The sequence below is a fragment of the Molothrus ater genome, chromosome 1 (genome assembly GCF_012460135.2).
Source record: "Molothrus ater isolate BHLD 08-10-18 breed brown headed cowbird chromosome 1, BPBGC_Mater_1.1, whole genome shotgun sequence".
NCBI lineage: Eukaryota > Metazoa > Chordata > Aves > Passeriformes > Icteridae > Molothrus > Molothrus ater.
In genome coordinates, this window is record NC_050478.2 from 9,176,452 (window position 1) to 9,191,647 (window position 15,196).

At 54.6% G+C, this 15,196-nt stretch overlaps 1 protein-coding gene across 1 annotated transcript; it reads right to left on the reverse strand.

Annotated features, from left to right (window-relative positions):
• Window positions 1-1,419: 1,419 nt before the first annotated feature.
• MNX1 (motor neuron and pancreas homeobox 1) lies at window positions 1,420-4,544 on the reverse strand. Its single transcript, XM_036378885.1, has 3 exons — window positions 3,941-4,544; window positions 1,844-2,004; window positions 1,420-1,752 (listed from the first exon to the last, which is right to left on the reverse strand). Exons 1-3 carry the CDS (start codon window positions 4,542-4,544, stop codon window positions 1,420-1,422), a joined length of 1,098 nt encoding a protein of 365 aa, XP_036234778.1.
• Between the last annotated feature and the right edge of the window lie 10,652 nt (window positions 4,545-15,196).

Here is a 15,196-nt window from a genome sequence, read left to right on the forward strand (position 1 = left end):
CTGGTTATGTGGGGATGCCACCTCCAGCCGAGCCACCTGAAGCGCTCCGTCAGGGATAACACTTTTCCTTCCTGAATCTCATCCCAAAATCTCATGCATCCGCCGGCCTGTGTTTCACTGGGCCGATTTTTACAGAAGCCGTTAAGAGGGGCGACGCTGTGGCCTTACAGGACAGGTTAAAGCGATTTTGTAGAAAATATCTTTATTTAAATTATTATTGTTTTGTTTTTAAAATGCACGGGAGTGGGAAAGCTCTGTGTTTCAGAGCTCCTCATTCTCATCCTCTGGGGCTAGGAAGGGGAGCGGTGCCCCACGAGCGGCGGGATGCGGGATCCGCGTCCTTCCGCCCCATTGCGCGGCCCTACGCGGGAGCGGAGCGGAGCCTCCCTGTAATTCATTCACGGGGATGAATTGCCAGACGTGGCCCTGAGCTGGTGGGGACGAGCCAGTGATTATATTTAAATTCGCTATAATTGATTTGGGGAAGAGCCTCGGTGACAGGGATTAATTGATCCGCAAATTTATTGGCGAGATAAATGGCGCAGTTATCGGAAACCCCGCGCTCCAGCGCCGGCGGGGCGGGGAGCCGGGGGTCCCGTCCTCGGGACCGGGGAGGGCACGGGAGCGCCTCGCTCCTTTGGGAGTGGAGCCGCCCCAGGAAAGCAGCGCTGCTCCCTCCTTTCCTAGGCCCCATGCCCTTGGGAGGGGATGCCTCCGCCATTCTCCGAGCTCCCAAAAGCATCGCAGGGCCAGGAGCGCCGCCGCCTCCCCGGGACCCCCAGCGCTGCTCCCTCCGGTACCGAGGCGCTCCTCTCGGGACTATCCTCTCACTATCAGACATTACAGCTGTAGCGCCGGGCCAAATTAGGATTATGAAGTGGTTCCCGGCTCCCTCCCGAGCGCTTCGGCATCCCCCAAAGCACCGGGATGCCCTGGCCCGGGAGCATCCTCCCCTCACACAGCGCTCGGACACCTCCAGTAAAAAACGCCGTTTATTTTCTCCCCCCCATCGCACGGGTGGGAGGACCTGGGGAATAATTTAGCATGCATAAGTAGAGGCATTTTTTTTTTATAAATATGATATACAAAAATAAAGACAGTATTGAGATTTCCAGCAGTTTTAACGTTCATGACATAAACAGATTTCCCGATATATAGTAAGAACAAAACATTTCCAATACTCAGCGAAAGGAACGCGATTCCAGGGGGCAGGGGTGGGGGGTGTGGGAGCTCAAGTTTTGTCTGGTTTTCAGTCAATAATAACACTGTATTCACGATAAATCCTCTTCCCCGCCCGGCATGCGGAGGATCCTCTTCTCCATCCCTCTCCAAGCAGGGAGAAATCAGAACAAGGGGGGAGCGGGACCGGTGCCATCCGGGAGCAGCGGGACGGCTGGAGGAGCTGGACCCGCGGGGGGCTCACTGGGGCTGCGCCGGGGCTCCGTGCCGGCCCCGGGGCTGCGTGTCCTCCTCGTCCGCCTCGGAACAGTCGGAGGAGTGGTACGGGCAGCATCTCCCGGCCGCCGCCGCCTCCTCTTCCTCTTCCTCGTCTTCCTCATCCTCAGGTTCGCTGTCGGGCAGCTCCCGCATCCTCCTGCCGGCGCTCTTCTCGGGGGCGGGCAGCAGCAGGTCCTCATCCCCCTTGTCCTCGCCGCCTCCCCCCTTCGGCTTCTCGGCCTCCTGTGCCGCCTGCTCCTTCGCCTTCTTGCTGCGCTTCCACTTCATGCGCCGGTTCTGGAACCAGATCTTCACCTGGGGGAGACGGGACACAAGCACATCCCCTCATCCACCGCCCGCCGGGGCTGCCCCGCCCGGCCAGCCCTCCGGGGCCGGGGACACTCACCTGCGTCTCGGTCAGCATGAGCGACGTGGCCACCTCGAAGCGCTTGGGCCGGGAGAGGTACTTGTTGAGCTTGAACTGGTGCTCCAGCTCCAGCAGCTGCTGGCTGGTGAAGGCCGTGCGGGGTCGGCGGCACTTTCCCAGGAGGTTGGACTGCGCCTGGGCTGGAAAAGGAGAAGGGGGAGCCGGAGGTGAGCGCGGAGCCGCCCTGCCGAGCATCCCCCGGGAGGGCGCTGGGAAGCAGGAAAGGCTGGAGCAAGGCTGGACCATCATCCAGCGGGGATCGCCTCCAGCCCCCCTGACTCCGGGGTTTCTCGGCTTCCGCCGTGTCAGGGGATCGCCCACAGGGACCAAAAAAAAAAGGAATTAAATGAAATCTTTTAAATAAAGGAAAATATGTCTCTTGATTTCCCAAGAGCCTAACAAACGCGAGACAATAAACCGAAGGCAGGGATCGCGGCGAAGGGGCACGGGGCTCTCCGGGGAGCGGCAATTTGCTCCATTTAATGTTTTAGTTAAACCTGCCGCACTCCCTGCCCGCCCATATCCGTTTAATTAGCGGGATTGCAGGCCGGGACCGAGACCGGGGCCCGCTCCGCGCCCTGCACCGGCTGCCCCTCGGAGTGTAAATCATCAACGAGGACTAGAAAACTGTATTGGAAACGGGAGCGGGAGAGAGGAAAAAAAAAAAAAGAAAAAGAAAAAAAAGGGCGTGTTTTCTGCATTAAAAAATAACTAAAACTAAGGATTTATTAGAGAGGGGGGAAAAATACCAAAACAATTAAAAAAATTCAGCCAGGAGAAAGAGGGAACTGAGCCTCTTCGAAGGCCCCGACACCCCTAGGCATAAGACCCGGCAGCACTACTGCCCATTTCTCAAATTATTTAGATACTTTGGCTTATTAGGTTTAGAAAAATTAAAAATCTGGGAAAGGGCGGCTTCTGCTCCCCGGCCACGGTTGGAGACAGCTCGCTAAAGCGGCAGAAAGAATAGGACAGTGTCCGCTCCCGACCGCAGCGCCCGGGAGATTTTCTCACCGCGGTGCGATTTTCCGAGACTCGTTTTGCTTGGTTATTTATTCCCCTCTGCCCCTTGTTTGAGAGGCAGGACTCTAACAGCTTTCCTAATTATTTTTTCTTCTTGAATGTTCCAGTCTAAACAATCCCAATCCGAGAGAAAACAATGGACTTTTTTGTCTGCGAATGTGTGTGCCGAGCAGGAGAAGGGGGGGGAAAAAAAATCGCAATTCTTTTCCTGGCATGATTTTCGTAGAACTACACCTCCGGTATTGTTAAACCGGCCATTCCCACCGAGAGCTCACACCTCCGAAAATGATCTTTGCTTAAACCAGATGCAAGTTCCCCATCGCCGCGAGGCCTAGAGCTCGGCACGGCGCTTTGCTGGGACTCCGGGGCTGCCGGGTTCCGTCCAGCACTCCCAGCCTTTCCTGGGCCCAGACCTAAACCCTTCCGACTGTACTTCTTTCCTTTTCGTTGTCTCCAGGGAACGCAGAACCCCAAGTTTTTGGCCGATCCCAGATCCTCCCAACATCCCTTTGCCTAGGAGGCCTGGCATCATTATTATACGCCCATTTCTGATAAAGGAGAAATAAAATTAAGAACTGTGAGTGAGTGATGCGACTTGTCACCTCGCTTTTGGGGGGTTGCACTGAGATTGGGGTTTTAGGGACACCACAAGGACTCCGGCCCCTGCCCTGGCCCCTGACCAACTCCCACCTCCCCCTCCCCGGCGGCTTCTACCCTCCGGGAACGGCGGGAAAGGGCATTTGCAAAGGCAGGGAGCAATTTGTCACCTTCCCATTTAACCTGCCCAGGCTGACCGGGGCTCCTCAAGGGCAGGGAATGGCGATGTGACCGCACACCCCCGTTTCCCATCGCGGAGCGCTATTTCTTTCTTCCAATATAAATTTTGCCAAAAAATAAAAGCGTCTCTTCCAGTTTAAATGTGCAGCGTGTTTAGGCGGGGGCAGGAGAGGTCTTCTACCCCCTCGGAAGGAGGCAGCTGCCGGCAGGGCCGTGCAGCGGCACAGGGGATGGAGGGGCCGGAGGGATGCGGTGCGGAGGGATGCAGATACTCACAGTTGAAGTCGGGCATCTTGGGCAGGATCATGCCCGCGGTGGAGGCCCGCAGCCACTGGTCCAGCTGGAAGGTGCCGGCGCTGAGCTTGATGGGGTCGGCGGCGGGGTGGGAGGGGTGCGCTCCCTGCACCTGCGAGTAGGGGTAGGAGAGCGCCGGGTGCTGCCCGCCCAGCGCCGAGTACCCGTACACCGGGTGCCCGTAGAGGGCCGCCTGCGCCGGCATGCCCGGCCCGCCGGGCGCCGCGGGGTGCAGTCCCAGGGCCATGCCGGCCGCCGAGGCGTGGTGGTGCGGGTGCGAGCCCGAGCCCGCCCCGGGCAGGAAGCCGGGCTTGGGGACCAGGGCGCAGTGCGCGGCCAGGAGGCGAGGCGGAGAGGGGCTGTCGGTGCGCAGGCAGTCGGCGGGGCCGCCGGAGGGGTGCTCGGAGGAGGATGAAGAGGACGAGGAAGAGGAGGACGAGGACGGAGGGCTGCCGCTCCCGCTGCTGCTACTACCGCTGCCGCCCAGCGAGGTGACCAGGGCCAGCGGCGCGCTCTGCCCCGCCGCCGCCTTGGGGGGGTCGACAGCCAGCAGCGCGTCGATGCGGAAATTTTTGGATTTTTCCATGGGAGCGCCGGCGGGAGGCGGCTGGGAGCGTGCGGCTGCCCCGGGCCGGCCGCGTCTCCCGGCGGCGGCGGGCGGCAGTGCGGCCGCGCTCCGCGGCGCGCCCCTTCAAGGGCCGCAGGCGGCTCCCATTGGCCCCGCGCCGCTGCGGCCTCGCTCGCCATTGGCTGCGCCGCACACCCGTCACCGCCGAGCGCCCGCCCCCCCGCCTGGTGCGGCGGCACCAGGGAACAGCCCGGGATACCCGAGGGGACAACCCGGGATACCCGAGGGGCACAGCCCGGGACAGCCGAGAGGGATAACCCGGGACAGCCGAGGGGCACAGCCCGGGACAGCCGAGGGGCACAGCCCGGGACAGCCGAGAGGGATAACCCGGGATAGCCGAGGGGCACAGCCCGGGACAGCCGAGAGGGATAACCCGGGATAGCCGAGGGGCACAGCCCGGGACAGCCGAGAGGGATAACCCGGGATAGCCGAGGGGCACAGCCCGGGACAGCCGAGAGGGATAACCCGGGATAGCCGAGGGGCACAGCCCGGGATACTCATGGGGAACAGCCCGGGACACCCATGGGCGACAGCCCGGGACACCCGGGGCGATAACCCGGGATACCCATGGAGAACAGCCTGGGACGGCCGAGGGTGTTAACCTGGGACAGCCCGGAACACCCATGGGAACCCGGCTGCTCCCCGCGGAGAGAACCCTCCCAGCCCCGGCAGTGTGCGGCTCTCCGCTGGCTCCGCCGTGTGTCCAATGAGAGTTTTCCATCGTTCCCGCACCCGGTAAATATTTGCCGTAAACGCGCCGCCGGCTGCTTTTTAACGAGTCGGAAAGAATAAACACCTGCGGGTCAGGGAGTCACCCTGCCACCAAATCCCGGGTCTGTCAACAACCTTATTACACCTGCTTATCTAAGGCAAACAGCCTCGGACAGAAAAGGGAAAGAGCGGGGCGAGGGGTCTCTCCTTACCAGGGTCCCGCTTCCCCGGGGGGGCCCCGGCCGTGTGAGCGAAAGGTCAGGCCACGGCACGAAGCGCTGCCAAGACAAACGCGTTCTCCTTCCAAAAGTTCTCCCCCGTGGAGAAGGGTCTCTGCTGCGGGAAATGCCCAAATCGCGGCTCCCCGCACCCAGGGGCAGCGGGGCTGTGCCCCAGGGGGGCCGGGGGCCACCACAACAAGGGTGCCCCGTCCCTCCCGGCCCCTGCCCCTGAGGTGGGAAAAGTAAAAGCAACGAAAAGAGGAGAGGAAAAGGGGAAAAGTAAGGGAGAAAGGGAAAAAAAATGGAGAAGAGAAACGGAGTCCGACGCAACCAACAAAATATCTGACAACTTCGGCCCTGTCTCCTTGACACTGCTCCGTGGGAGGGAGGCCCGGAGCACATCTGAGGGGTGTGCACACATACAGACAACGAACCCTTTGCTCAGTGCCCTCGTGTTCCCCTTTCCCCTGCACTTTTCCCCCCACCTTGACCTCACTAGAGCCTCCGGACACACTCGCACGACAGACACACAGACGCAAGCAGGACAGGCATGGGGACACAATTGCAGCAGGCACACGGGCACACCTGTGCACAGGCCTGGCAAGATGCACACGCGTGGCACAGCAGAGCCACACGCACGCACACAGCACACGGGCCCCGGGGATGCTCCCAAAGAGCCGCTGCCGCCGGGAAAGCCCAACACGCACCGAGCACAGCCCGCACACGCCGCGGGGGCTGGGGCCGAGCCTCGCGGCCGCACAAGACCCCAATGCCCCCCGCTCCCTGGGATGGAGAAGGGGAACACGGACTCGCAGGATGGATTTAATGAGCCGCCTCGGTTTTGTCCGGGCGCCGAGGGGCTGAGAAGGCCCCAGGAAACGGTGGCCTCTGGCATCCCCACCGGCCCCACGTTTCCCACTGAGCGTCACTTTGGCCCCACGCACGGCAGTCCCAGAGCAGCGAGTGGCCGGACCTTGTCCCTGTGACAGATTCCGGAGGAGGAGGAGGGTGGTCGACCCGCACCCGCCTCCTTCCCTGCGTCCCGGCCCCGGCAGGGGTGAGGGCCACCCCCCTCCAATGTCCCCGCTGGACACGGGGACGCGGCTGTCACCGGCGGGCGCCCCGGGCAGAGCCGGTGCCGGTTCCCGATGCCCGGGGCTGCGCGGGCCCGTGGAGGCTGAGGATTGTCCCGCACGCAGGGACGCTGCTCTGGGTACAGCGTGCGGCCCCTTCTCGGGGCAGTTTTGGGGACGAGGGACCGAGCTGCAGGAGAAGCCATCCGGTGCCAGCGGGGAGCCATGGGCGCAGGGCTGCCCTCGGGGCTCCCGCGGCCGGAGGGATGCGCGGCTGGCGCTGGAGGGTGGGCGGTGCCGTGAGCGCTTCTCCCGGCGGCGATGGGGCAGAAGGCGAGGCCGGCTGGTGGGGAAGGAGCACCGGGGTCGCATGGTCCCCTGACCCCGGTCCATCACCGCCCCGGGGGCGGGCTCGGGCCGGCCGCCCCGTCTGGACGCCCCGCTCTTTCGGCCCGGGTGTGGCATCTTTTGGCTGATGGATATTTAGTTCTGGGAGAGGGATTTCGATTTCCAGACTTTTTTTTTTTTAAGAGTACGATTTTTTAAAATTTCCTTTCCTTTCCTTTCCTTTCCTTTCCTTTCCTTTCCTTTCCTTTCCTTTCCTTTCGCAATTTTTAAAGCCTTTTTTTTTTCCTTCCCCCGCACCGTTCCGTTCCGTGTGCTTGTCCCCACAGGTGCCGCAGGGCATCCGGGCCTGCTGAACTCCCCGCGGCTCCCGCACCTGTGTTGATCCAGTGTATTGCCCGGGAGCCAACAATGCGCGGTTATCTCGGAGATAGCGCAAGGAGCGCGCTCCCCGACACCTCCGGGTGGTCCCTTTCAGCAGAGCCCCCGCTGCCCGGCCGTGGGCAAACAGATCCCTATCTCGCCTTTTGAAAAGCCGGGGCGGTGCGCGCAGGGGGCGGCGTGGGGCTCTGGGGTAAATCCCGGTGGGAACAGCGGAGCCCTGCGATGGGGGTGTCTCTCATTTTTCCGAATTAACTCCCCCGATATCCCCAGATCCGCTACAAACCGCGGGCGCGGGCCAGCGTTATTGCCAAAAACACATATTACACTGCGACATTCTGTAAATGAGATAATGATACATAAACCTCCCTGATAAATGTGACATCCTCGGGATGTCTCCTCTAAATTAGCCGCTTGCATTGACTGCTAATAATGGTGAGTTTATGAAAGCAATTTCGGTGCAAAAAGCACAGGGTCTTCTCGGTCTAATCAGCTGCCTCTCCTAATGGATGAGGGGGTCAGGCGGAGAATTATTGACACTCTGCTGCCCTTAACCTGTTTCCCAATAAAGCTGATTAGTTTTTGTCAATTCATCAGCTAACCACTCTCGCCGGGACTGCATCAAAGCCTTATTTGCTCAGGGGAAATCAACAAGTCACAGATCAGATCCATTACGGAGCGGCCCCGGCTGCCGGCGGCTCCCGCGCCGGGGCCGCTGCTGGGCCGGGGGCTGCCCCGGGCCGTTCTGATGGGGGAAACGGGCTGGGACAACACCCTCAGGCACTTGGGAAATGCCTCTGCCTTATCAAACTTGTTCCTTTCGTCCGGCAAAGAAGTTGGGGTTGCCGGGAGGGCTCCGGGCAGGTCCCGAAGGCGGCTGGGTCTCCACCAGCACCTTTCCCCTCCTGGGGTCTCGGGGAGCGACCGCCTCCGCCCGTCCCTCCCGGGGAAAGGGCATTTCATGCACTCCAAAATCTCCGAGCTGCAGAGAGGGCCGGTCTGCAAAACCCTGCCTACGCCTCAGACCCCACATCTGGACAAAAAGCTGGCCATGCCTTAGGAGGCCGGGATACTTTTCCTAGATGTTTTTTGGTTGTTTTCTTTTTTTTTTTTTTTTTTTATTCCCTGCAAGCCATTTTCCAAAGTTTTGCCTGGGTTGCTTTAGATTTGCTCTTCAGGTAATGTGAAACAAAAATTTAAAATTTATTCCCGCTGCCGCCGCAATTCCCGCATCATTCGCGGTTTGTCTGGAATAACGAACGCTGGACAGTTTTTGTTCATCCACAGGAAAACAACAAAAAGCCCACCCAGAGTGAGCTGCCCCTTTAAGTCCGACCGACAGCTTCTCAGTCCACCCCCTTCAATTTAATTTCATTAAAACAGAGCATGAATATTTCTATTAAACCTAAAATGAAATATGAAGCCATTTAGACTCTGCCTGCACCAATCACCCAGATTTATGACTTTTATTCATCACATCAAGAGCTGGGAAAAATGAATTTTCTTCACCCAGGAAGGAAATAAAAACCCAGCCTTGGTCATTTCCAGAAAGCTGTTAATTTGCCCGTGTGGTAATTACTTTCACAATTAACTAAAATACAAATCAACCTGACAAATCGGGTTAGTTTATATATTAATTAGCCAGTTTAAATTTATTCATTATAAAAAGACAATTTAAGAGGACCTCGGGTGTCTGTTTTATCGCAATAAATTATTGTTAGGAAATGGGGGCTAATAAAACATCACCGCATTTGAGGGCACCGCGCGGGGCTTCCGCGGGCCGGGGCGCGGCTCTGCGCGGGGGCGGCGATGGGAGCGGGGCCGGGGCCGCTCCCCGCCTCCAGCTGCGCTGATTTAACACTCCGTCGATAGGATCATTCGATGCCTTTTAGCTTGTGATCTTTATAAATGTCCCGCTATTAAATTAGAAAATGATTCTCTCCTCGTTTAATTGTATTCTTTCGTTTCTTATTTCCAATTAATTAGTCCTATCGACGTTGCAATATTTTAAGTGACTGGAGTCCGTTTACAGTTTAAAATATATGGGTCAGCGCGTGCAATTTTAGACTAGGCAGAACTATATAATGTGGGTTTTAACTACTCTTCTCTCATACGTCTTAAACATCTGGCTAAGTGCATCCCTGGGAAACACCGCGCGTATTTTCCGCGCCGGGGAGCAGCCGCCCCGCGGCCCCTTCCGCGCTCCGCTCGTGGCCGCGGGGGCTGCGCGCAGCGCGGCGCTCTGAAAATCGCTTGCGCTGCTCCTTCCGCCGGGCAACCCGGGCTGTTCGGGGGGAAAGCTGAGGGTTTGCTCTGTTTTGCTTTGTTTTGCTTTGTTTTGCTTTGTTTTGCAGCGCAGTTCCGGGGGCTGCAGAACGCGTTTGGGGCTCCCCCCGTCCCCCCTCCTCTGGCAGCTGAAAAGATGTGCAGGGACAACTCCTTCCCCTGCTGCTGTCCCGTGCAGGAGCCTGGGCTGGGGCTACAGAGGGAATGAAATATGTATCGAATGTGTGTAATGGGGTATTAAATAACCAGCCCTCTCCTGGCTGGGGTGACCTGTAGGGCCCTCCCCAAAGCACTGCCGAAGGCTGGGGATGGGGATGGAGGGGGATGTGTGTCCCTCCCGTGGCAGAAGCAGCTGGAGGGGGGCTGGTGCTCTTTCACCTTCTCTGCTCCCCTCTCCTGTGTAGGAAAAACCTGAAGAGCTGCCCTAAAACACAGGCTGGGCAACATGGGTGATCTTGTTTAATTCCTTCCCAGGGTCATCCTACCCCTGGTGCAGTCACAGGCTCTCTGCAGTCTCACCTTCTCCATGAGCTGGGCTAGCTCTGTCCCCATGCTGTGACACTTGAGGGGACCTCATGAGCCCATAGGGGCACCTGAATATACCCAAGGCCAAGGGAGCAGCCCCCCAGGAGCAGGGAATGGGTGCAGGGAGTGTCTGCCAGGAACACTGCACGGGCAGGTGAGCATGGCTGGGCTGTGACAACGTGGAGGACACACTTTGCTTCCTGCTCCCCTGTCCCCATGGGGCTCCTACTGCTACATCCCTCAGCTGATGCCTCCTCCCTGGTCCATCCCATCCCACCCTCCAGCACCTGAGGGCCACAGTGGGGCTGAGTGTGTCAGGCACCTGCACACAGCGACTGGGACATCCTGCATGGTCCTTCACTGACCTGTGCTTAAACACCATCATGGAGAAGTTGCCTCCCACCCACGTCTGGGGCGACTCTGGAGCTCTCCATGATAGCTTGGACAAAGAAAAGCTGTGCACAGAGTCCCTCCTGCAGCAGGCAGAGCTGTGCTTTGCTGTCACTGGTGTCACTGCACTCTCCAAATGGGAATGTGACAGGGTCCATAGATCTTGGAGGCTGCCTTGAGCTTCCATATTTAGGTGGTTCCCATCTCCATCTCCAGCCCTGCCTCCATGGGACCCTCTCTCTAACCAGACAAAGCCTTTTGTAATTATTTTAGAGGAATTATTTGGAGAAATAAGAGCTCCATGTGGATGCAGAGTGGGACACCTGCCACCTCTCCAGGATACACACAAAAGCCTCTCTTCACCTTCAGGCTGTTCAGCTCTGGGACTCTTTGGGCATCCAGTGTGCATGTCACAGGAACAACATAAATGCCAGGAAGGATAAAAGATGAATCATCAGGGTAGATTAATAATGTGGCAAATACTATTGTTTCTGGCCAGGGCTCCAAAGGTCCCTCCCATCCACGGTGGGCTCAAAAAAGCACCTAATATGGGAAAACCTAAACGGGAGCTGCTCTCACTATTGATGGCACCAAATGCCACTGTAGTCACATCAATCACAGTGAGCTCCTCCTGTGATTCAGGAGATTGTAATATGTGATTCCATAAGACTCTCATTGTGATTTAGCATTGATTAATGTCTGTTCATAAAATGATATAAAACTTACTTCTCTTCCATTGGAGAGCCCCAAACTGCATCCCAGCCAATAATTCAAAACCTTGTTAATGTAACTGCTAATTTCAGAGGGTGATGGGGATGGTTATGGTGTACATGGGCTTGTGCTGAGGGGTCTGCAGTAGGGGCAGGAAGAGGTTAGAGGAATTATTTCCAAAGCAGAAAATTGCTGTCCGGTTTAAATTATTTTAGGTGTTACATGGCCATTCTGCTGTGCCTTCAGATTCACATCAGAGCTCCTGAGGATTTAATCAGCCCTTTGAAATGCCTGCCTCTAAATGCTCAAAAAAATCAAATTATTTTGGTGATAAACCCCACAGTATTTTTACCTGTGGCTTCTTGATTTCTGCATAGCATTTGGCCACCTTCCTCTCCCAGGGTGAACTGGCTGCTCTGAAGATATTCATAGAACCAGTTTGCTTTCACTGTTTTTTCTGGAGGTAGGAGGCTCTCCTTGGCACAGGGCCTAGTACAAAATAGCTCATGCTTTTTATTTCCTTTTCTCTTCCCTTTTTTAAGACACATACCAGGGATTGTGATGTGCATGCATAATGGTATGTGAGCCAGGAATCATGCTCTTGCAAAAAAAAAAAAATCAAATTAGTGGAGTGGGGAGCAGAATGAGTGACTAGTAAAATGTTTAGAGAGTTAAAGGAAAAAAAGGCTGAAAGTTGACATCTGGCTGAAAAACAATATGTAATAGCAAGTTGAACACTTGGTGTTTTAATAGAAATAATTTTAATAGACAATAGAGTATTCAAAGGATTACTTGATGGGAAATATATTGATAATACAATTTTTTCTTTGCAAAATGTATGCAATGATTGCAGTTTTGGTTTAATAATAAATGTAATTTTGAAGAATGATTTGATTCAAACCTCTGCTTTTCTAATGGCATTCAGAATTATTAATATCTGTCTAGCCAGCTAAAGAGGTTTTTAAGAGAGTATGCTGTGTGTTCTGCAATTAGAGTAGCCATCTGCCCTTTATTAAAACTCCATTAACCTTTACATTAAAATACATTTAAAATGCAGACACACTGAGAATATCAGACACAAATAAAATAGATAAATCTAAGTGGTTTCTTTGCTTAAGTGGCTTATTTGTGCAGAACCTGTCAACTTGTGACACCTAAAATTTTCTGGGGACAGATAACAACATAGAATAAATTTTCCCATGTTAAGGATAGAAAATAATCACAAGGAGGTAATGAAATTAAAAACATCTCTGATGAAATTTTCTAGAACATGATCTTGTTTATAGAAGGCAAGAAAATCGTTTGAAGTTCATACTATTAACTTCAGAATAAAATGCTTAATTATAAGAGCAGAATTAAATTGCTTTGCTTCTGCAGCTGATTACAGTGGAGCTATTTTTGTGGTAGAATGACTGATGCAAACAAAATGATTGAAAATTTTCTGAAAATATTCAAATTTATTGTCAATATAAAATCCAACAGAGCTCGTGTAGATGCTGCTGCATTGTTCATTGAGCCTCATACTGGTGACTCTCTCAGGAGTGAGAACGATGCTGTATTTTCCCTGTCTGAATTATTATTGACCTTAGCAGAGCTGCTGACTTAGTCTGTAAATAAATATGCCTAAAATACCCTTTCTAAGACCTGTTTTTACTTGCTCCCGTTTTCACACATTTGCTCAGAGTGGACTGAAATCCCCGAATATCTGAAATATCTGCCTGCATGTTTTTTTTTTTTAAACAAAAATGCCTCAGCCACTTCAAAGACCCAGGTAAAGAAATAATCTCGTTTTTTTCAGCCGGGTTAAGGTCTCCCGGTGAGGATGTTTGCGCTGAGCCCTGATTTACAGCGCGGCTGGCCGGGATCAGCCCTGGCACTGGGCACACCCCCGGTCACCGATCCCACAAACCCAGCTCTGGCCAAACCATAAAACTTCCCAAAGTGCCTCCTCCTCCGTGAGCGGCGCATCCCGCTCGGCTGCACCTCCAGGGGCTGCCCTCGCTCCCGCTCCGCCTCTGAGCAGGATTTCCCTCCCTGCCGCTGGGTTTTGTGCCTCCCGTGGGACTGAGGGACAGCGGGGACAGCGGGGACAGCGGGGACAGCGGGGACAGCGGGGACAGCGGAGCCGGGTCCGGGATGCTCCGGAGCGCTGCGGTACCGCACCTGCGGGACTGGCAGGGAATTCAGGGCTGGGGGACACCAGAGACAGAGCTGGGGGACACCAGAGACAGCGGTGCTGGGGCTGGGGGAATGGAGGGACAGGGTGGTGGCAGGTGAGGAGGGACAGCAGGGGTGGCTGGGCAGGGAGAGGCAGCGCCTGCGGAGCTCCAGGCAAAGAGGGAGAGGTCAGACGTGGTCAGTGATGGTCAGTGATGGTCAGTGGTGGTCAGCGATGGTCAGTGGTGGTCAGTAATGGTCAGCGATGGTCAGTAATGGTCAGTGATGGTCGGCAATGGTCAGTAGTCATCAGCAGTGGTCATTGATGTTCAGTAGTGGTTAGTGATGATCAGTAATGGTCAGTAGTGGTCAGTAATGGTCAGTAATGGTCAGCAGTGGTCAGTGATGGTCAGTGGTGGTCAGTAATGGTCAGTGATGGTCAGTGATGGTCAGTAATGGTCAGTGATGGTGAATGGTGGTCAGTGGTGGTCAGTGATGGTCAGTAATGGTCAGCAGTGGTCAGTAACGGTCAGTGATGGTCAATGGTGGTCAGTGGTGGTCAGTGATGGTCAGTGATGGTCAATGGTGGTCAGTGGTGGTCAGTGATGGTTGGCAGTGGTCAGTAGTGGTCAGTAATGGTCAGTAGTGGTCAGTAATGGTCAGTAATGGTCAGCAGTGGTCAGTGATGGTCAGCAGTGGTCAGTGCTCTCTGCAATCAGCCACCCCTGTGCTCAGCAGCTGCTCACAGAGGAGTGAATTCCTGAAGGTCCTGGGATTAAATAACCTCATTTTCACTGCAGAACTGACTTTGCAAAAAAAATTGACGTGGCAAACCATTTCAATCCACACTGCAAGAAAATGATTTTACTTGGCTTGACAGAGTATTCTCAAAGCTCTGTTTTCTCAGAAAGTTGTACAACATTTGCAGTTTATTTTTATTCCGGACAAACACAAATGCCAAAATTATAGAGTTTCCCAGGAACCACAAATGCTACTTCCTTGAGGGCTCTGGTCTCTGTGATCCCTGGGTATCTGATGGTACAATTTAAGTTCAGATCCTAGTAATGCCCTTCTGATGACAAAACAGTTGAGAAATTAAATAACATAATTCCATGGACTATCATGCTATTTTCTTAAAGGTATTTTCAATGGCAGAATCCCCATCTCTGTAGATTGAAGGATCACCTTGGGAAAAAAGCTCAGCTTTCAAACAGGTTTGTAGTTTTCTTAGCTGGGTTTATATATGGTCCTTATATTGACAGTAGTTTTTGATTAATATTGTGTATAACATTCCTTAATGCATCAGTTGAATTAATTATGCAGAAACATTTGGCCACCTGGACATACTATTGATGGAATGACATTTTATTGACAAAATGACAATTTAATACTGAGCTCTCCTAAAGCTCTCTGCTGAATAGATTGTTTCAGTGAGTAGAAGAGGGGCTGTGGGCAACTTGGAAAATCCTTTTGTTTCCCCCAGAGTTTCTCAGTGGGCTGTGAGTACCTCAGGATTGCTACTGGGAGTTAGTACTGGGCTGCTTGGTGTCCTCAAGTCTGGGGTGGATGGGGCCCTGGGCAACCTGATCTAGGGGGTGGAATCCCTGCCAGTGGCTGAGGTGTTGGAATTGGATGATCTTAAAGGTCCCTTGCAACCCAAATCATTGAGTGATTCTGTGATTCCATGACTCTGACAATGGATAAGACACAGAGGAGTGTGGTTTTCAAAAAGGTACCTGTGGGTCATGGCTCCAACATCTCCTTTTGCCAGGGGCCCTGCTCTGGCTGGTTTTTTTGACAGTTCAAATGA